At 36.5% G+C, this 22,853-nt stretch overlaps 1 protein-coding gene across 9 annotated transcripts in view; it reads left to right on the plus strand.

The window, feature by feature from the left end:
* Gadl1 (glutamate decarboxylase like 1) overlaps positions 1-20,171 on the plus strand; it is a 227,745-nt gene extending 207,574 nt beyond the window's left edge. For all 9 annotated transcript variants that reach the window (XM_047532613.1, XM_047532618.1, XM_047532612.1 and 6 more), the window contains one exon: positions 18,375-20,171. In XM_047532613.1, coding sequence (XP_047388569.1) covers positions 18,375-18,548 — 174 coding nt within the window. In that variant the 3' untranslated portion in view covers positions 18,549-20,171. The remainder of the gene's footprint in view (positions 1-18,374) is intronic.
* Positions 20,172-22,853: the final 2,682 nt, after the last annotated feature.

Consider the following 22,853-nt stretch of genomic DNA (forward strand, 5'->3'; position numbering starts at 1 on the left):
CTAAATATCATTAAAATATCTTTATTTTAATTTAAAAATAAAGCATTTCCATGTCAGGTCAATATAATTAGGGATCTAATTAATTGACATGTAAATTAGGATGTACATATACATTTTCTCCTTTTAAGTTATTATCTCAGGCATTTTATCAAAGTACCAGAAAGCTTGACTAGCATGACTCCTGAGCATGTGGGACCCTAATTATTTATAAGAGAAGACATTTAACAGAACGTAAAGCAACATATTAAGATTCATTGCTTTTTGAAAGAAACTTTAACCTCTCAGCCTGAGTTCAATAAATCACAAAACTGACTTTCATTTAGTTCAGTAGTCTCTTAATATAGCAGATAGCGCAGGCTTTTATATTCTATCCTTTGTACAGGGGAGAACTTTAATGCAAGACTTTAGAAATTTCATAAGTTGGCATGGGACACAGATAATTATTTTCTGTCATTCTAAATATCTCTGCATTAAAAATAAAGCATTTCCATGTCAGGTCAATATAATTAGGGATCTAATTAATTGACATGTAAATTATGATATACATTAATATTTGTTCTTCATTACCATAAGTTTGTCTTATCAAACCAACTGCTCAGCAAATGTTGACTTAAAGAATTCTCTGCTTGACCTCTTTACTTGACCTCATTCATTAACTTGACATGCATTAACTAGGTCTTCATCGAGACTTCACCCTGAAGGAGTAGGACAAAGAAAGATGTGTAGTAGGACAAAGAAAGATGAAGGGAATTGAAATTCATTGAGCATGTACTGGCACTTTATATTTAATCTTAATTCCTACAAAAACTTTATGAAGTAGCTTTTACTATCTCACTTTTATGTGTGGGAAAATCAAGGACATCCTTTTTTTTAGTCATACTAGATAGTTTTAATGTTAAAACAATTGTAGAGCTTTCTATATTAGGCTTGTTTTTGTAGGTTTTATTTTTTTTTTAACATTTTCTTATGCTATTGTAGCCTGTTTTTGTAAAGGAAGTTTAATTAGTACATAGCCGTGCTCGTGTGTTTCCTATGACCTATGTGTGGTTTTGATTAGCATGGCTCCTATAAGAGATTGTATGACCTGAAAAGCCTAAATATGTGCTGTCTGGTTCATTACAGACAAATGTTTTCAGTCTCTGTGTTACACATTGATATCTATGGGTAGGACTCAACCACATTTATGATGGCAGATCCATCAATTTGACTTTGTTAGGTGATAGAGCAATATTGAGGTAAAAAGTGGATTCTGAGAGCCATAACCTCATCAGTGAATTGATTCAATTGATGGATTAATAATTTGAGTGGACTGCTAGGTGGTAACTATAGGTCGGTGGGTGTGACTAGAGGAAGTAGGTCACGGGGGGAATACTTTTGGGGACTGTCTCAGTCCCTGACTTCTCACGCTTTCTCTGCTTCCTAGCTGCCTTGAGCTGAGCAGCTTTCCTCCACCATGTCTTTCCGCCATGATGTTTTGCTTCACCTTAGGCCCAGAGCAATGAAGCTGGGCCATCAGAGTCTGAACTTCTGAAACCATAGCCCAGATAAACTTTTCCTCCTCTAACTTGTTCTTGTTAAGTATTTCTGTCATGGCAACACAAAGCTGACCAATACAGCAGTGTATGAGCAAGAATACATATGCTTGTAGCAAGGACATTTGAATAACAGAGAACAATAATAAAATGTACTACAGGCCATCACAATCGGCCCCCTAGTTGCCAAGTAGACCAGCATACATCCTCTTGACCATCCACTTTAACATTCAGATATTACTTTCAGTGAGAACCTCACTATTCCAATCCTCTTCTGGGTGGGTCATGGCTGTTTTATTCTAGCAACTCAGCCTTACCTCATCTTCCACACATGTGTTTCCATTTTTCTTTCTGGGGTGAGTGCCTATAACTTGACAAATAATCAATGCTGAGGTAAATGCTGGTCTAGCCAACAGCTTTGGATTTACTTCCATCAATAGGCACACACTATTCTGAGGCACTTCAGTTATTCCACATCTCTGCTTTCTATTTGCTGAGGTGATAAAATAGAAAGTAAAATCACTTAAAAAGCTGCCTTGTGATATAAATTTCAATTTCCTTTTTAAAGAAAGCCGACGCCTTTGTGAGCCGGAAGATGAAAGTTGCCTATTAAACGGGGATATTTCTGGCTATTCTGCCTGGAGTTCATTGAAGTAGAACAAGATATTAAAAAGATATGCTCCCAAACTGGGTCAAAACTGTGTTAAAAGATGAGAGGATTATTTCAGGGAGCCATACAATAATCCACTCACACAGGTTGAAAAATTTATGTAGCATTTTTAGACTCAGAAATACTGTCTGAGGAGAGGGATTAGCCAGCCAGTGTAGCGCACAGTATCGCATGCAGGTTCCATTTCTAGTGCTCCATTCAGCAGAACTCCATTATTTCAGAAGCTAAGCAACAGCAGGCCTCAAAAAGCAATTTCATCATTTTCTACCTGTCTCTGTACAAGCAAATAAAAAAGCATAATCTGAAATTATTTCTCCCACTTAAATAGATGAAGGGGAAGAAAACCTTAAAAATTTCCTAAAATACACATGTTAAATGACCTTCAAGATTAATAGGAAGGCTTAAGGTTATCTCACAGTGAGTGGTATTCTTTGTTTCCTTGTATGATGTATTAGATTAATATATACTGAATGTGGAAAGCTTCTCCCATTAAACTCAATAACAAATTAATAACATCTGCCCCCCTCACCACTAGCAGTTAATATTGTTCTGGAAGTTCTGGACAATATCAAGACCAGAAAAGACATGAACTTTAAAATATTTAAAAAGAAAAGACTAAAATGTATTCACTTTAGACTGTGTGATTATATATCTATAAAACTTAAGGGCATTAAATAAAAAGATTTTCATGAATTCACTTTGATAGATGCACAAATATGCATATCTAAAAAGAGTTTGTTTTTTTAATTTCTTCATTTCTCTTATATAAGGAGTGAGAAAGCGGGAGCTAGGAAAATCAGAAGGCAACTCTTCAGTCAGAATTACGTCATCACCATAAAAACAAAAAAATAAAAACAAAAACATTAAATAATGATAAGAGATAGCTGCAATAAAGAGCAGTACTTATAGAAGAAAACTATAAAACTTTAAGTCCAAAACAATCCTTACTGTAATAATAACAATTTCTATCTTATAAATTACTCCAAATGTAGCACCTTTTAACAGCCATTTTATTATGCTCAAGGATTCTGTGAGTCAGGAATTCAGAAAGAGCACAGAGGGGATTGAATGTCTGGAGCCTCATCTGGGAAGACTAAAATAGCCAAGAATGATTCAATGTCTAGGGCTAGAATATTCTGGAAGCCTCCTCACTCACAGGTTTGATAGTTGATGCTGGCCCTTGCCTGGAGCTCACTTGGGGCTAGAGCACCTCCATGAGACCTCTCTGTGTGGCCTGGGATTCCTCAGAGCATGATGGAAGCAGGGGAGCAGGGCTTGGGATAAGCCAGTGTCCCTGAGGACAAGATGAATATTGATCTGCCTCTCCTGGCCTCTCCTGGGAGGCCACATAGCAGCACTTCCACTGCACACTACTGGTAACTAACCTGTCACAAACACTGTCCCGTTCAAGAAATTCCTTTGAGAGGAGTGCCAAAGGATTTTCAGTCATACTTTAAAAAAATCTACCACATTTAGAAATGGAAAAACATATAATTTTAAGTTAAAAGATTAATGTTCCCTAATTAATATATGAACTTAATATAGCTCTAGTTATATTAAAGAGATAATTTATTTTAAACTTGTCCAAAGGGTTTCCAGAGATCATGTAGGAGACAAGGTTGATGATAGCAAGAATGTTTGGAGAAGGAATACTAAAAGGAGTTCTCTTAACATGCAATTTAGCATTATAAAACTGTAAAATAGCTTGGGTTAGTCAGAAAATAGATTAATCCTACAGAATAGAAAGTTCAGGTCTGAGTATTTGTAGGAATCACATATGTTCCCAGTATGCACTGGGTAAAGGCAACCTTATTCCATCAGCAGTGTGAGACCACTGGTTAAATGTGGGGTATTGGTTGTACCTCTAATTTATGCAAGGTACAAATTTAAAGTGTGTATCCAAATCAAATCAGAAAAGAACAACCATTTATTTAATCTTTGGTGAGGGTAAGACTGTATAAAACCAATGTTGGAATTCATTGGATTATATGTATATTCATTCTATATAGACACACACACACACACATAATTGATGTAATTGATAGGCTTGAGTACATCAATATTAAAACTATACATGAAATAAAACATGTATAAAACAAAGATAACAGCAGATAGTAACTTATAACATGTAAAGCAGAGAGCGAGTTGATGTTCTTGATAGTATTCTAAATCAGTAGGAAAAAATTAATCACTCAAAACAGAAATGGGTAAAGGCCATGAACAGGTATTTAAGAAAAAGAGACATTCAAATGGCCAGTGCATAGCTTGAAACCCTGCTGAAACATGAGGGAAAGTCAGAGAGCAGGAGTCAAATGGAGACTACCTGTGAGAAGCAAAAAGCCCTTTGGCAGGTGATAATGCTTTGTTATGTAATTGCACTAGGAACACACTTGGGGGTTCAATTATGTGAAAGTCATTTGTTGTTTTCATTGCTCTACTGCAACATGACTCTCAAGCAAAAGAATCTTGCTTTTAGCAAAGCAGAATGGTTCTCTGTGATCTTTCTCAACATCTTCTCCAATTTGGAAAAGAATTCCAGACTCCAAGACCCACCTCTTCCCCTTAGATTAGATTGGCATGTAGGAAGAATTCCACCGCCTCCCCTTAGATTGGCATGTAGGAAGAATTCCATTTGGTAACATCTTGAGAGCTACTTTTCAGATATTCCGCAATGAAAATTTAAAAAATAATACATTGCCATTCTAATTCATACTTTGTCATTTTAAATACCAAAGCCCTTCGTGCCAAACAAAATCTTACACAGAACTTCAATATACACAAAGCAGGTAAAGTAGACCTTGGAGTTTGTTTTGGGCAAAGAAGGCTCCTGCCTGCTTTGTCTCCTTTTTGCCCTTTGTGGCAGCTCTTTTGTACCCCTCTTTAGCCTGGAGCCCCCAGAATGCAATGGGACCACTGTGACTTAGAGGAAAGAGCCATTTGAAATCGTAAGCACTCAGTTAAAGAGTGTGAAGTGAGTTCTATAAGGAATTCACTTTCATTACTTTTCTCAAAACAGGCAAACCTAAAGCATTTCATTACTTAAGTAAACGGGATTGCTGTTAAAATCTATTGATTAATATTCATAAGATTAATTGTAAGACTCTTCTATGAAGACTTATGAAGGTTTTAAGGAAAACATTTTCTTCATATTTTTATGAGTAGTACAGAAAATTATTATTCTGAAATATGCTCATGGTAGCTTCCTTTGCTTCAATAGCAAAAGTATGGCACATAAAACATTTGACTTTAAAAGTTCAGGTTTGCCTCTGAGGTGGAAACCCTGGAATGTTTTGGGATGCACTGAAGCTGAATAAAGAAGTGCAGTGAGCTGTATGAAAACAACTTATAAATAGAGATGCAAAGAAAAGCCACAGGGAGAACTGGAGTACTTCCTGTGTGTCCAGTTGACTGTGTAGTGGATAATACACCCCTGTGTTCAATCAGACAAACATAAGTGAAAAGGACAATTCAGACTTCAGTTTACTCCTGGAGCAAATACTCAGAGGAAAAAAAAAATTATATATGAATAAGAATATGTAGGTGCTTGGGTGCAGGGGGGTGAGCAGGAAAGAGGATGCAGGCTAGTGGATGCAGGCATCTCATTGAGGTATGATTTAAATGTCTTTGCAGTCTGCATGTGGCCAGACAACCCTCAGGTCATAACACCAGGGGATAACTTCCTTTTCACCTCTGGCCTTATAAAACTGTAGAATATATTTCAAAACCCAATAATCCAGTAACTCAGGAAGCTAATTTGCCCCAGCCTAATATGTAAGTTTAGTACTTTAAAATTATTAGCATGTCCATGCCAAGACGACCTTCCACATCTGTACCTGTGCTGCTAGGTAGGGGTTTTGCATTTTTGCCCCCAAAGAGTCTCATTGGTCCTTGGAAGCTTGTTGGCATGTAATTAGTCAATAGACAGAATTTCAGATGCTAAAGGGCCAGTGCCAAATATTGGAGGGGAGTGAGGTTCTTAGAGAAAGTTACCTGAGATCAGCTGTGGACAGAGTAATCAGTATTTTCACCCTCACTGGAACGGTTTTGGGGTACTCCTCATCTCACTGATTGTGCAGTGAAGTTTGAGTGCGCACCCATGCGGGGAAAACTTTGTGAATCTGACCTTCTTATCATGGTAGGCAGACATGCTGTGATGAGAACATCATGTCCCCACTGAAATGGCCAGATAAAGTATTCAGAAACACTGGACCACGACCCGTAGGACCTAGAGATAACCTGGGACTATACCCATGTTTTGCTCTCCAATAGATTGATACCCATTGAATATGTTAAACAACATGAGTATAGGCACCAACATGAAGATCATTTTAAGCTTTTAGGATCTTGTTTACTTTGCTGGCCTATCTTTTTAGTCATCTGCTTAGGGCTAAAGCAAACTTACCAAATCATGAGAGAATCTCAAAGGACCCGACAGTCCATGGAGATCCCGAAAAGAGGTTCTCAATAGGGGCACTCTTGGTATTTGGGGTAACATAATTCTTCTTTAGGCAGGTTTATTTTAAGCCCAGTGAGGTGAGGTGGTTAATATCCTTGAACTGGGAACACTAAATGCAAGTAGCAGACCACAGTCATTGCAACAATCCAGAATGTTTCCACATCATTCCAAATGCCCCCAGGGAGCTGATACCACCTTTGGCTGAATGCTGCTGTGTAACTCCTCATTTTAGAGAGTGAAATAGGGATCTCTCAACATGAGCTACAATTTGGGTTTTGGCCCACAACTGTTACTCAGGAGCTATTAGCTCCGATGGCTGCCGGGACACAACTGAGTATTAAGCTTTTGCTTTATAGAGTGTGTAAAATGTTTATTGTGTCCATTCTTCAGCTAAAGCTTTCAGTTCAGTTTGGTTTGTTTTTATGACTGTTCATTTCAGCTGCCTTGAATATATGACTGACATTAGGTTTATTGGAATTGCTGTCATCGTCATTTCTGTGTTGTAAACACCAAGTGTGAAGCTAACTGTTCTTCAGACTTTTTGGGATTCTAAACTCTGTATTTGTGGCTTTTCCTGTTGTATTAGAGAGAGCATGAATTGGGACAGTTCTTTTAAATTGAGGCATTCTTATTTTGTGCATGTCTGATTTTTCAGATATACTCTGGAATAAAATAAGGATAAAAATTTATATTTGAAAAAGGCATGTCCGGTCAAAATGTAGCCTATTTCTTCCTGTTCTGCCAAGCTGAAATGATTTCTTAGATACCTATGATTTCATGGGCTATAGACTACCAACTTCGCATAATTTAAGCTTGAGAGACTTATACTGATGCATTTCACCTCTGAGTTATGGGGGCAGATATTAGGGACATGAGTAAGGGTTGTGCTAAGGAGTCAGACAAGAGTCAGACAGGTGACGAATGGCAGAAGGTATATGAAAAAGGAAAATTGATTCTTCAAGTGACCAAAACAAAGAGGCTCATTGTTTCCTTGGCCATGGGTAAGTGTTCTGAATACTTTCTCAGGTTTTACGATTAACAAAAAGTTGGCTAACAACTTCTTTGAAGGTCACTCACTGGCATCGTTTTTTTTTTTTGTTTTTTTTTTTTTTAATGACTTGAACAATCTGAGATTGCCAGTCACCTTTCTGGTCTCTGAAAATTGCTGTTTGCATCCAGAACACCTCTCTCACCTCCCACCTCGCCAGTACCTCTCTCAAAGTCCGGATTAAAGGACATCTTTCTCCAGTATTTCCTAAACTTACAGTACAATAAGGAGCACTTGAGTTACTTCGTAAAAATAAACAGACAAGTAGGTTTAGCCCATCAAAATTCAAATTCAGGTGCTCTGATTGGATCCTGGATCCAGGTGATTCGTATCGTCAGATACATTTGGGAAACAATACTGTTCTTCCACCCTCCTTTGATAAAATTATAAATAGCAGGACAGCACAAGGTGACTGTATAATTCTGGAGATAAGCACTTGAATTTTGAGGATATGGCCTTTTCATGTGTCCAAAGATGTAGTGTTTTTACTTATAAAATATTACTGTGTTCTGACAAGTTATGCAACAGATATAAATTTCTAGAATACAGTAGAAACCCTTCCCTGCCCCAATAAATTTCAGTCACCCCCACAACCTGCAAAACTGCCAAGATTATCAATGACTATCTTACTTTTTAAAGGGAAAATTTATTTTGTCGATGTTGGAAAAAAACCTTGGAATTTGAATAGAGGATTAATGTCATAGTGGCATATATGAGGTGCAAGATTTAATTTCTAAAACTGCTAGCTCAACTTCTCTTACAAGTATTTAAATATAGTTTGGATGCTTTGGGGAGAAAGAATAAATAACAAGGGATGTTTTTCATAACACTTTAAAATGCTCACACATCAAGAAAGAATAATGAAATAGTGTAATAAAAGATCAGATATAGGTATAAAATGATTAAAAATAAATTCATTTTAAGAAATAAATAATATTAGGAATAAATAAAATTAATTCCTATTATTGAGTGCTTAATAGATGCATTCCATATATTTCTATACATTATTTTCCTTAGTCCACTTAACAATTCTACAAGAGATTATCAGTTTCTTTTATTCTTTTTTGGTATCAGGAATTCAACCCAAGGATGCTTAACCACTGAGCCACATCTCCAGCTCTTGTTTATATTTTATTATTTTATTTTGAGACAACTTATCTCTGAGTTCTTAATATGATTCTTAAAAGGGTTAATTATTTGCCCAAAGTCACATAGAATTTTAGGAATTGGGTCCTGAGTCAGTCTAAAACTAGTCTACTGATCTGTGTCTGGCCAGTTCAAATCATGGAACCTATCATCTTTTACAGTTTTGAGAGTGAAAAGGAATGCTATTGATAATTACAGGAATCCAGGTATAAGCTGGGTCTGTCCTGAGCACATTGTCTATATGGTGACTCTGGTATGAACATAGCTAGTTTGTTTACCTATCAGGCAAAGTAAGCGTGGGAGGCAGAGGAATAGGGACCCATAGAAGGTTCTCCTGGCTTTTCAAAATGGCTCCAAAAGACAGAAGGAAAACTGCAAAATGAAACGTGATGAAATTATTTGAACCCAATAACCACAACTTGAATCAAATCTATAATTGCATGGGATTTATATTTAACATGTAGTGTGGGTACATTTAAATATGTTTTATCTGATTTGTGACAGATGCCTTCAAATTCTTGACCCCCAAAGCCTTTTCATTATTTCATTCTGCATGATGTAGAAAAGCTTCGTGCGACCTTGTCCCAATACCTCTATCCTTTGCACCTAAGTTGACATCACTCTTCTTGCTTTCTGACCTACAGAGAAGTTAAGTGACATGCTTAGAGACATGTAATTAGTGGTAGAAATGGAAGAAAACATCCCAGTTCAGAATCCCACCTCCTTCTTGGAGCGTCTGCTATAAGTTCTTCTTATATAAGCATATCAGTCTCCACTGCGAGCAGCCTATTGTTCATTGGGCACTTTTTTCACATTTCCAGCATCATATTCCAGCCCTAGTCAGTCCTCGGCAGAGAGGTGGAGAGGTATTACACTCTTGTTACCATCTCTTGCCTAGAAATAAGGAAATGGAGGTGCTGGGAGCTCTACCTGTCCTGTAGCTACATGTCCTCATAGACCTCATCTGTGTTTAAAGTCAATTCATGTTTTTATTTTAACATTCCCATGCAGGTAGAGTTCAACTTTTATGGTACACAGTTGTATGAATTTTGCCAGTTGCATAATGTTAGCCACTGATAAAACATTATATTTTTCTCTGAGGATTATAAAGAAAAATAAAGGCCCAGCTTTTAATAGAATTGGTAGCTCCATTGTCTGTATACATCCACCTCTGTAATGCTACATGGAACAATTCTATCACCTGCAAAATTCCCTAGGACTGCCTGCTTATGGGCAACCTCTCTCCTCACCCCATGCTCCTGACAATCACTTATCTGTTCTCCATCCATATGGTTTGCTTTTTCCAGAATGTCACATAAATGGAGGCAGATAAACATCCTTTTAAATCTGTCTTCTTTGACTGAACATAATATATTGAAGATTCATCTATTGCTATCAGTAATTTATTGCCTTTTATTACTGAGTACTGCTCCACTGTATATCTATATTACAGTTTGTGTACCCATTTTAAAGTTGAAGTATATTTGTGTTTTGAATAAAATTGCTATAAACATTCCTATTTCTTTTGTTAGTAAGGCTATACAGTCAAAATATCTATTTAGGAAGGAAGAGAAACAACATATTTGATTTTGATTTGTAACATTTAAGAAAAATGTTCTAAATTCTTTGTTGACCAACAATTATCCAAGAAGGTTAAAATGTATACTGGGATCTTTTCTACACAGAGAAAAGGGAGAATCAGCTTTCTGTTCTCACTGATCAAGTGGTTTCAACAAAAGACATTTTGTCTATTTCCCATTCCAAAAGGAAAATATGTAACTTCATGCAGTGACAGAGATATAGGATCATTTTACCTAAGACTTAAATCAGCAAGAAAAAAAAAATAAGCAGAGAGATTTAGATGGTACCTGGAAATAAACTAAGAAGGTAGCAAACACCATTAAGGAATGTGGATATACAAACACTCATTCTGGCAATGCTGTTATCTTCCTTAGTGGAGGTAGAAATTACCAATGAGATCAAGCATAACTAAAATCTCTGCAGTGCAGGGTTATGGGCAAAAGCAAGCTGCATTGGGAGTGTAAAGGCCTGGTATGGAGGTTGTCTTATTTGGAGCAAGAGACAAATTACTCAGACAAATTTGGAAACACAAAGAAATACCTTCTTTATTGTGAGTTAGGACTTCTTTTTATATCAGGTGAGACCTTCCATTTGTTACCCAAAAACTTTTAATATAAGACAAAAATAAACATATTTTCTGTTGCATTATGGTATGTTTAGACCATCAAGAAATGCTTTCTCTTAACAAGTATTCATTTGGTACCAACTTCCCTGGGTCACATGGAGTTTGCAAGCTGGAAGATATTCAGGTGTTTATATATACCTGGATTAAAAACCTATTTCAACTCTACATGTTGTGGGTTGTGTAAAGGAAAGGAAAACCCATTTTATATTTACAATGAGAAGAAACCCAAATATCTAATTAAAATATAAATATTCATTAGGCTTTAGGAAGTTCTTACATGGGGCACATGGCTCAACTCTTCAATCAGAAACCAATCAGATCTGTTTTTCCCCACTGGAGCATATACATTTTTGTTTCAATTGAAGCTAAAAGGCAAACAGAAATGTAAATCCATGTTTTAAGTTCTGTGATCCAGTGTGTGTGTTCTGATAACTTTAAATTTACTGACTCATGAAAGGGCAACCTTAATGCTTTAGTTATGGAGATAGAGAAATTAGTAAGCAAATAATGGAATTGCACACTTTCTCATATGTCTAATCTCCCATGTGTGCCGAACAGGGCTCTTGGGCTGGGTCATCTTTCTAGATTAACTTATCTCAGATGATTGATTGGTGAGGACTGTGACCCCTGTCTTCTTAGAACACTGAGGCAAGGGTAACCTCTGTTTGCTTTCTCGACTGATACTGCGTTGGCCTGCATCCTTCTTAGAAGGAGGAAGGCACCTGAATTTCCATCCCAGATCTTTGAATTGTCTTGGTATGTTACTCTTGAACTGGAATTCATCCATTTAAATTCTGGCTCTTGTTAGTCATGCTCTGAATTCTGGTTCTTACCTTTACCTACAATGTATGTCTGCCTGTCCTCAAAAAATCAGAGATGTCCCAAAATGTTAAAGAAAAAAAGTAAGGTGATTTAATGGGAAAATAAGTTATTTAAACCTCAAGAACTATTTTGCATTGGGTGCCAGGTATAAAGTGTGATCATTTCATGTCATATTTTTCCATAAATGAGATTTTAATATCTTACTCAGGAGAACCCTCTTCAAGTTAACATGGAGGTGGGGGATATGTGGAATCCAGATTATTTGGGAAGAATATATAAAGCAAGTGATTTTTTGTTATTGTTCCAGAAAAATTGTGCTAGAAAGCCATAGTGGCAATCCCAGTCTATCTGTAGCTCTGGTTTCATGTTCTGCTGAAGAGTTAAGAAGACCTTTATTGTTTCCTGAATCAAAGAATTTCTCAGAGAGTTTAATCAACATTATTTCTTATGTACTTTGTCCTTTGAAGGGGTAGTTTTTATATATCATAATATAGTTTTTTTTAGACCAGAGAAAAGATAAATGATGGTCCAAAGTCAAATTTACCATATGTCCCATTTATTTATGCACAACCTTGGAACTTGGAATGGGCTTTATATTTTTGAATGATTTCAAAATAACCAAAGCAGTATAATATTTTATGACATGTAAAAATTGTAAGATACTAAATTTCATTGTCTCTAAATAAAGTTTTATTAGAACACAGCCATGTTCATTGGCTTATATTTTGTCTGTTTCTGTTTTCATGCTATAATGGCATAGTTGTGTATTTGCCATTGAGATTGCTTTGCTTGCAAAGCCTAAAATATTTACTGTCTGGCCCTTTAAAGGAAATAAACTTCAGATAATCTGCTTTTGGTTTGGACAAGATAATCTTTGAAAAAAAAAATTAATTGCATTACCATTTTTGTACTTCACTCTTCAGTTTATTAGTCTGTTTGCTTGTCCCATGCAATATCCACAAGATTTGCAAATTACTATGAATTTAGCCTCCTACCCCTCAAATAATTTTGACTACCTTGGAGGAAATGGAATGTAAGGTGATAAATTTGAAATCAAGAAGACAGACCTGAAATCTAGAGTTGGAGAAACATATATTTTCCCATGGCTTACAGAAGGATTTAGCAAAACATAAATTGCTTTGGGTTTATTAGAGGTTCTGAATAGCCTTGTTATCCTAGCATATAGTAGAAGCTTATGTAGTCTTTACCCTTCCTATTTGCTGCCAAAGGATCACTTCCTTTAATTATTGGTTTTGTTTTCTTAGCCAACCTGGTTGATGTTCTACTCCATATTTTATAACTGAAATTTTTGACTATTTTATCCATATAGCAATTGATGGGAAAATGTTGTATGGAGATCCTACATTCTAGGATATTTTGAACCATTTACTATTATGATCTCTGGACTTGACTTTGAAGAACTATTTAGAGGTTTCATGACTGGGTCCTCGGTTTCAATAAAATGCCATTATAACAGAAGGAATGCCAACATCTGGCAATTGTGAAATATTTAGGTCAATTATAGCACAATGATATAGTGGAATACAAAAACACCATTCAAAACAGTATGGAGACCATGCCAGTAAGCAGAAATAAGTCTGCAAAATGACATCCAATTTCATGGCTAAAATCACAAACCCAAGGAGACAAGGGAGTTCAAGCAGAGCAGCACTCTTCAAACTGTGGTCACAGCCTCACAGAGATTCATGAGCTGCACATTACCAATCAGTAAGAAAAGCAAGGGAACCCAGAGTTACCATTTAGTTTTTATGGCAACTTAACAGATTAGCTTTAGTGTTGGACTTAAAACACAAAATTAGGCTTGTATTTTTGTGTCTTTTTATTTTATTTTTCTAGTAATAAATTTTTATTATGTTTCACCAAAGTCTTAATCTGTAATGCATTGAAAAAAATAAAATAGGTCCTTTTCCACAGTTTGAGACATACTTTGTACATTGAAAAAAAATATGTTCTTATTAATATTGAGTGTGTAACATATTTTTCAAAAGAAATGTCATTTTATGGATATTACCATTTTATTTTAATCAAAGGTTGTGATGTTTCCTGGTCAGTTGCTTATCAAATTGCTGTACTTGGCCAGAGAGAGTGTCATTTTATTTTATTTCCCCTTGAGTTTAAGTAACTTTTAAATATCAAATGCTATCATGTGCTGCAGCAGTATGTCAACAGAATTCTGTTTAAATGACTAAATCATTGCAGGAACATAATTTAAGGGGGAAAAACAGAAATTCTACAGAAATGTGTAGATTGAGTAGCTGTGCAACCAAATAGAAATGTCAGGATCTTCCTCCACTTAAGATGCAGGGACCGGTGCACTGAGGCACAAGCAAAGAAAGTGATTTACAATTTCAAGGAAAACCAGCAGTGAAATAATTGAGAGCTAGAAAGCAATCTCACTGCTGCCAAATTGCTTTCCGCTATGCATGCTCCATTTAGGGGCGATATTTGGATACTTACATTTAGTTTGTGCATATTTTCTTTCCCCTGTGAATATTCCATCCTGTCAGATTAGGACTGCTTCTCTGCTGTGATCAGCAAAAGGGAATATCCAAATTGCCCAGTCTTGGACTATGCCTGCAGCTTTATAAATAGAAAATGGTTGACTTTTTTTTTCAAGTGGAAAGGTGATAAGCAGGCTGTTAATGAGAATATTCTTTGTCCCTAAATTGCTAAAACATGGATTTCTTTCAGATAAGCTTTAACTTGAATTTATGGGAATAGGACTCATGAAAGAACACTGCAAATTGTAAAGGATTGATAAACTATTTGTTAAAAATAACAATAATTCACCACTACTACAGCAATAATAATTTGTGAGAGCAATTTAATGAGTATCAGCCTTGGGATTGCTTATAGCTTTCTTTCCCATGAAGTACTCAAAGAGAAAGGAGATCTTCCCTGTTTGCCTAACAGTAACTATCTCTAGGAATTAATCTTATGTTCATGGATACATTGATAAAAATGTCTATTGTACTGTCAGACCCTTGCCTAACTAGTTCTGAATCACATAGATAGTCATTTCTTTATAATATCGGAAAGCCAGTAACAAAATTTGACTTAAAAGTTTGGTTCTTCTTCCATGTTCTTTTGCCCATGGAACACACTTTTGTGCCTTCCATATGAGCAAGAATTTAACATTCAGAATATCTTAGTATTAAAACATCTGAAGTGTCCTCTTAACTGTTATCTTTTTTGCTTATTTTTAAAAATATTTCTGGTTTGCTTACAAAGAATGCAAACCTGACAGATTCCTTTTGATAATTGTTTCATTTGTGCCTCAGACACATTATGAACTGGAATCAAAAATCCTTATGCTTTCTAAAGGTAAGGCATAAAATACCCCCTATATTGGAGAAAATTAAAGGTATTGGAAAGTAAACAAAAATAAACTATGCAAATAAAGCCTAAGCCAAGAATATGTCTGTTTTAAATTTAAAATTGGCTATAAGTCAAAGCTGGTTATTCCTTGGATAACTAGAGGATGCTGGAGATGTAAATGAAGGGAATTTTGGTTTAAAAAAATTCAAAGAATCAAAAAATTCACAGAATCACAAGCTGTAGTTTCTAAAATTAATAGGCTGTGTCTGTCTTGGATAGACATTTGGACCATATGATCCAGGTTTTCCTAATATCGATTAGTACTGACACTATTATATTGTTTCCAACTGGCTTCAGTTTATATTCCTGAGGCCAGAGGCCACTTCTTTTGAATTAAAAATAAATGTGCTTTCGTCATAAGTATGAACTGGACTGAGATTCTCCTTTGTCCTGTGACCAAGCAGGGATATTTTAAGAGGGATGTATGATGCCTTAGAAGTTTATATTACCTGTGAGCACGCATACTCATATGTGCACACATTCACATGTACACCCACACTCACATGTACATCAGAAACCCTCATACTTGAGGTTATGAGAATGAATCATTTAAAGCAGATAATTCTCCAAAAAATGTGAAGCATACAGCATACATAACTTAAATATTTTTTATCTCATTTGCATTTTACATTTAAATATTCTTTTACTTGTATATCTGTATACATTTATTTCCCCATCTATTAATGGAAAGGTTTTGTTTGTTTGTTGTTGTTGTTTTCATCAAATGAAAATTTCCAAAGCTTTCCCAAAGCAAGTAAGACTCTTCCTGAGTTGAGGGTAGGTTTGCTCTAAGTTGTATAAATCATGCCCTTTGAGAATCATCTGTCATATCCAGCTTGTGTATCTTTAGATAAAGTGAGTTCTCAGACATCTAAGTAGAAATCTGAGTGCAGAATCAGTCCAGATGCTCAAGATTTTGTTTTAATAGCTTTATAGTTCTCTCTCTCTCTCTTTTTTTTTTTTTTTTTTTTCTTGGTACCAGGGATTGAACTAGGGGACATTCGATCACTGAGCCACATTTTCAGCCTTTTTTCCTATTTTTATTTAGAGACAGGCTCTCCTGAATTGCTTAGGGCCTTGCTAAGTTGCTGAGGCTGGATTTGAACTCATGATCCTCCTGCCTTAGCCTCCCTAGTTGCTGGAATTACAAGTGTGAGCCACTCTGCCAGCTTATAGATCTCTAACTACTTCTAACTTGATAGCTCCTCTACCTAGTCTTTCCAAAGAATGAAAACCACTCTCTTTCATGGGCTTACATTCATTTTTTAATTTTCTAAGTCTAATAACAAATGATACTTGCATAAACATCTTAGGGAGGAATCATGACTTATAATGCATTTATGGATTCCAAGAAGGTATGGATAAGCATAGTAGAGAGTGTCCCACCAGTTTCCAGCTTTCAGTATTCATTGGATGCTTGTCACTAAGTTTTGTAAAGAGAATGAGGGCTATTGTTTAATTAGTCCTGTTTTTCTAGTCTCTAGAAAGCTCAAAATAAAACGTGTGACATATTTCCAGAAAATTATAGACCCTGATGATTATTATTTCACTATTTTGACCTTAGATTTCATCTTCTTTTTCTATTTTTCTTTTACACCCATATATTTTCTTTATATGTCTTGTTATATTCTAAGAAACTGCCAATCTTTGACTAAAATGCCAAGGTGATTTTGCTGACTGTGGTGGTTGTTGTCAGTGTGGTATAGTCTATGTTTTGCAAGATTTAGTTTCTAAAATTAGCATGTCTGGAAGACAAAAAACTGTTTAAATTACCCTTGAATGTCCCTTGAGAAGGATCTGTGGCTAAGCTCAACACATCATATCTCCGGAGGTTTAAACACCTGATTTTTCCATCATCTTTGGAAAAGATAGATTGGATTGTGTTAAGTGTCAGACGAAGTAGACTGGCCTGCATTCAGATACGTAGATGACAAAACATAGATATTTTAAAGTGTAGAGTGTTAAGGGTGGGTCACACTATGAGAGAAAGTCTCATGGGAGCTGACATTTGTGCCCCACACCTAAGGTGTTTAAAGCACGTTCTACCTGGCTTTATTTCTACAAGCACTCCTTGTTTCTGGGCGAGCTCTATGTCCCTGTTCTAAGATAAGCACAGAATTTCATGAAGTTCCCTTCCTACATATTCACAAAGGGCATGCTCAACATATTTTATCTTATGAAAGATAAAATAAAGGCGAATGAAAACACTTTGTGTATGTTTTCAAGTCCATAAGGGTGCATTCTTCATTTTTTTAACTTAGTGTTTCAAAAATTAACTTCACTATTTTAAACTTTACAACCTACCTCTTCGGTGGTCACATTACTGCTTTGAGAGATTGATTTGCCCATGTAATTCTGAACTTGGATTAACTTCCTCAAACATTACCTTTTAGAAAAGTTTTTGCATTTGAATTATCAGAGCCAGCACTTCTCATGTCAGCTCCAGATCTTTATCCTTAAAATACAAACTTTCCGATTTTATTGCCACCTTTACACTTAATAAATGACTGCATTTGTATTTCATGTATGTGAGACTAATATCAAGCTTTCATTTTCTTTAGCCAGATATTTTCAAAGCACAAGTTGCTTAGGGTCTCACTAAGTTTCTGAGGCTAATCTCAAACTTCCAATCCTCCTGCTCAGCCTCCCAGGTCACCGGAATTATAGGAACTGGGGTCCTTTTTACTTAAGACAAATTTATGAATACCACATTTGGTGCTTTGAAATTGTGACCTCTGTGGACACAGAAATTCATTTTTTATGAGGCAGCATTGCAAAATGATTTAGGTATTGAGGCTGGGCTTAGAGTGAGACTGCTTTGGACCTGTGATATTTGTTTAACCTCCATGTGCCTAAGTTTCCTCGTCTGTAAATGTGATTCGTAGTATTTATTTCAGGGGGTTATTATAAAGAGCAAATGAAATAATAAGTCTAACATACTCGAATTAGTATTCACATGCCATGAGTTCTCAATGAATTATTATAACGTTGGCCTACATGAGAGTAGGTTCCACACCAACATGTGGCTGACGCAAATGCAGTTGAAATGCTTTGGTGTTCTGGTCTTTCACCTCCTCCCTTCTCTCCCCTTGCAGGTGGCCCCAGCCATAAAAGAGAGGATGATGAAGAAGGGAAGCCTCATGCTGGGCTACCAAACCCACCGGGGGAAGGTCAACTTCTTCCGCCAGGTGGTGATCAGCCCTCAAGTGAGCCGGGAGGACATGGACTTCCTCCTGGATGAGATAGACCTCCTGGGTAGAGACATGTAGCTGTGGCTTCTGGTCCCCCAGAGGCATGGATCCTGTCCTGGGGAGGGCATCTGGAGACATTTAGTAAATTATAACACTTCTGATGGGAGTTGGGAAAATCCAGGTCCAGCAAAACCAAAATGCTAACCAAATGGTATTAAGGATTCTTGCTGCCTGGGCACTACTGTTGCTATAAAGGAGGGAATTATTATTATTTTTTTTTATGCAAAGATTGTCTCTGGACACAGCCTTGAAAAGAATTCAGTAAATACCATGTGGATCCTGTGTTCTAAACTTACACTGCTGTTTAAAGAACATATAAATTAATAGTTTAAGGTAGGGTTCTCAGAGTGTGGTCCCTGTACTAGCCACATCAGCATCACTGGGGAACTTATTAATAATGTAGATTCTCAAGTCTTACCCCAGATCAATCGAAATTCTGGGGGATGCAGCACCTAGTATTTTGTGTTTTAACAAGCGTTGTAGGTGATTCTGATGCATAGTAAAAATCTGAACACACTGGTTTAGAAAACACCTTCTATTGCTTGAATAACTGGTCTAATATTTTGCCAGTAAGAGGATTGCTAATATTTCAGAAACCCCTGAGACACTTTTTGAAAATACAACTGTGGCATTTTAGTATGATTTTTAAAGGGCATCAGAAGTACATCAAAGCTATTTTTTAAAGACTATACAAAATGTTTACTTTATAAAAATGTATGTTTTATGGAGGCTAAATGTTTATTTTTCAAAAGCTAAAACTAACCATTATCTATTCTAATTTATCTACATTAGAGATTAAGATGAAAAATAAACACTTTGCAGTGTGATCTTTCAATCAAGGAATAATGGTTCTAATTCACTTCCTAAAATCAGTCACATCATGGTCTGGGGATAAACATGTCATACATGTTTGTGTGGGTCTCTTCTATCTTTAGGGGCCCATTCCTTGTCTTGTTCTCTGCCTTGTAAGATTAACCAGAATGAAATCTGGGGTTGTATGACATTCCCTTTCCCAAGCTTTGAAATGTCAGTGTAGACTACTAAGTGACTTATTTTGGGCTGAGAATCTGGGAATCAGAGTTCTTTCAGTGGAAACACCTCTTCTGTTTTTCCTGGAAGTGGATGGTGGTCCTGGTCCTAGATTCCTAGCAGACTTTCATATGACTAAGAAGTGGACAAAATTAAAAAATGTGGGTGCAGAATTAAAGTCCTGCATTAAAAAGTGAATGAAGAGTGTTCAAGGATTAGACTTAGCATATACATTGACCTTCCCATACTTTATCATGAGCTCATGCCATTTAAATTTGGAGCAGTAGATGTTTATTGTTTTGCTTTTATTGCACATTATTTTAGTGTGCATGTTTTCTCAATATCTCCTTTAGTGGATGATTTTTTTTTCTTTTTCACAGTGCTGGGGATTGAACCCAGGGCCTCCTGCGTGCTAGGCATCCTTTAGTCAAAGAATATTTTAATCTTTTTTTCTGAATTACTTCACATTCTATAATGATAGCTGAGTGTGTGTGTGTGTGTGTGTGTGTGTGTGTGTGTTGCATTTCTTCTTGCCTTTTTTGTTAATATCTATACAAAATGGTCCTAAAAGAGATGTTTGTAATAATTTGGATTTCATGAAATAAAAAGCAATATTAGTGTACTTGGTGTCGTTAACCTTTCTTGTCCTCTCATCTCCTCTTCACCAGATAATACCAATACATTTTAGAAGTGAACTGGATCCAGTTGGCAATTCAGTTTAACAACTAGGGAAATAGGTAGGAAGCTGTCTGTTTTTTAGTAAACGCTGTGAATAAAATGCAAAGAGTGGTTATAGTGAAGCGTGGGTTTGTGTCTTGTGTAGTCTTTCTTCTCCTTAGCAGTGGGAAACCATGGCCACAACTCAATTCCTGCTGTGCCTTCTTCAGAGAAGTGACAATTCCTTCATCAATGGAAAAACAACTGCTAACAGATATTTGATGAAAGGGTGTTTACCATTCAGCTATTCATTTATTCACTAAAAATATCAGCAGTGGGCCTGCTGTGTTTGAGGCAATGATCTTAGGCACTAGAGATTTGCAGTGAATAAAACAGCTCTTACTCCTCTCAAACTTTTCATTCCAGGGAAGGCAAACAATTAGTGCATAAATATATACTAAACCAAGTGATGGTAAATACTTTGAAGAAAAATTAAGAGAGTAAAGGGATGGATTGTGGAAATGAGAGGGGTGGTGTGCATTATGTAGAAAATTTGGTTAGGTGAGGCTTCTGTTGAGCTGATATGTGAGTGGAGACTTTGAGGAAGTGAGGGAGAGAGTCATGGGGTAGCTGGGGAAAGATTGCTCCAGAGAGAAGTCATAGCAAGTCCACACTTTTGCTCTGCTGTCCTTAGAGATGAATTTAATCATTGAGTGGCACCCTGTTTGCATCCCCGTGTTTCCATTCATCTTTTCCACGTTTCAGACAGCAAGACCCAGAAAGGAACTCCACCACCACCATTTGCTTTAGGGAACACCTGTTTCTTCAGGGGAGACTGAAAAACGTAGCCTTCACTTTAACCAGATATGTTGATGTTGATATGTTGATATTTTAACCAGATATGTTGATGTCCACATCCATATGAGCAACTCTGTTATTAATAAAGGAAAGCATCCTGTCAGTAATAAAGAATGGCCAATGGAGGTGACTCATAGGCTTTACCATTGTGACACAAGCATGGAGTGACACCAGTTCTTAAAGTTTTATTTTTCCAGACAGCTCATTAATTAACCAAGGCTGATAAGTTTGATTCCAATTAAAACTTCTTGGAATTCAGTCAGTCTGTCTGGTTCATATCTATCTAATCCATCCTGAAATGGGTTGATAGAACTTGAAATGCTTTAATCCCCTTGACTCCATCAGAGCCCATGTGGAACTAGAAAATGATTATACTCAATTTTAGATCTTCAAGATCAGTTTGATTCTTCTCAGTTTAAACCCATCTAAGCTAACGTAACATATTTTCTTATGGGAATTTATCAACCAATTACACCTGGTTTGATTTGTTCTAATGTCTACAAGGTTTGTTTTATACAATTAAACTTGAAAAAGATTGGATTAAATTTCCTTAATCCAACTGTATTCAGAACTTCCCTTTTCATGATGGTGTGACTCTGGAGAACACAGGTGAGTAACAGCAGTACCCAGTAAGAGGCTTCTTTCCTGGCTCTTTGGGAATAACTCAACTTTCAGTACAAAGACAACTCCAGGTTAAAACGGAGTCATAAGTGGAGAAAAGTGATATCTCTAAGCTCTTTCTTCTGTTCTACTTCCTTCTCTACTGGCATAAGATTGGTCAAATGAAGCCGGTACCCAGGCTCTTAAATAAAGATTCATGGGGTGGGAGGTGAGTAGGGTAGGAATGTGGAGCTCCAGAGCCAAATTACAAAAGTGGCATGAGTGACTTCTTTCCTTAACCCTTTTGTCCTGCAGATATGGCATTTCTTATGCAAAAATCCTACAAGTTTGAGGATCCTCGAATGCAGAGACCAAGGATAATTATGACAAGAGCTAGCACTTTCTGAGTTCCTACTATATGCCACGTCCAATGCCACCTTCTTGACCTGGTCTCATGCATCGTCACACACTCCACCAGATGGGAGTTATTATTACAATGGGGGAACTTAGGGCTCGATTTAAAAAAAAAAAAAAATTACCTAAGATTATCAAGCTACTGAATGGTGATGCAAGATTTAAATCTAAATCCAACTCATCCAGGGCCCAACCTTTCTACCATTTCACTTTACTGGTGGATACGTGTGGAAGAAAGACCAACTCTAACAACCTGCCTGTACCTGACTTTCACAGTTACTTAGCAAATAAAAAGCACCAATAACAAAGTTGGTCTCAGAGAACCTTTATTATATCAGACTACCAAGGCACCTTTCTCAAACTAGAATGCAGGAATTTTTCTTTCTGCTTTTGCCATTGCAGACGGAGGGCAGCAGTATACAATGGAGTTTTTGAGTTAAAATATGAAGAAATTTTAACAGGGAACACATTGAAGGTGAGAAGAATAACAATTTCTGATTACTTGGCCATTGTTTTAGTTTCACTGATCTTTCCTGAGCTCCACAACTGTATGTTGAAATACTTGGTTCATTTAGTCAGCTTTTGTTGCTATGACATAAAAGCTGAGAAAAACAACTTAGAAGGAGCAAAGAGTTATTTTGGCTCATAGTTCAGAGATTTCTGTCCATGGTTGACTGGCTCCGTTGTTTCTGAGATTATGTTGAGGCTGAGTAGCATGGTGAAAGGGTGTAGGCAGAGCAAAGCTGCTCACTTTGTGGTGGTCAG

Source organism: Sciurus carolinensis, chromosome 17 (genome assembly GCF_902686445.1).
Source record: "Sciurus carolinensis chromosome 17, mSciCar1.2, whole genome shotgun sequence".
Taxonomy (NCBI): Eukaryota; Metazoa; Chordata; class Mammalia; order Rodentia; family Sciuridae; genus Sciurus; species Sciurus carolinensis.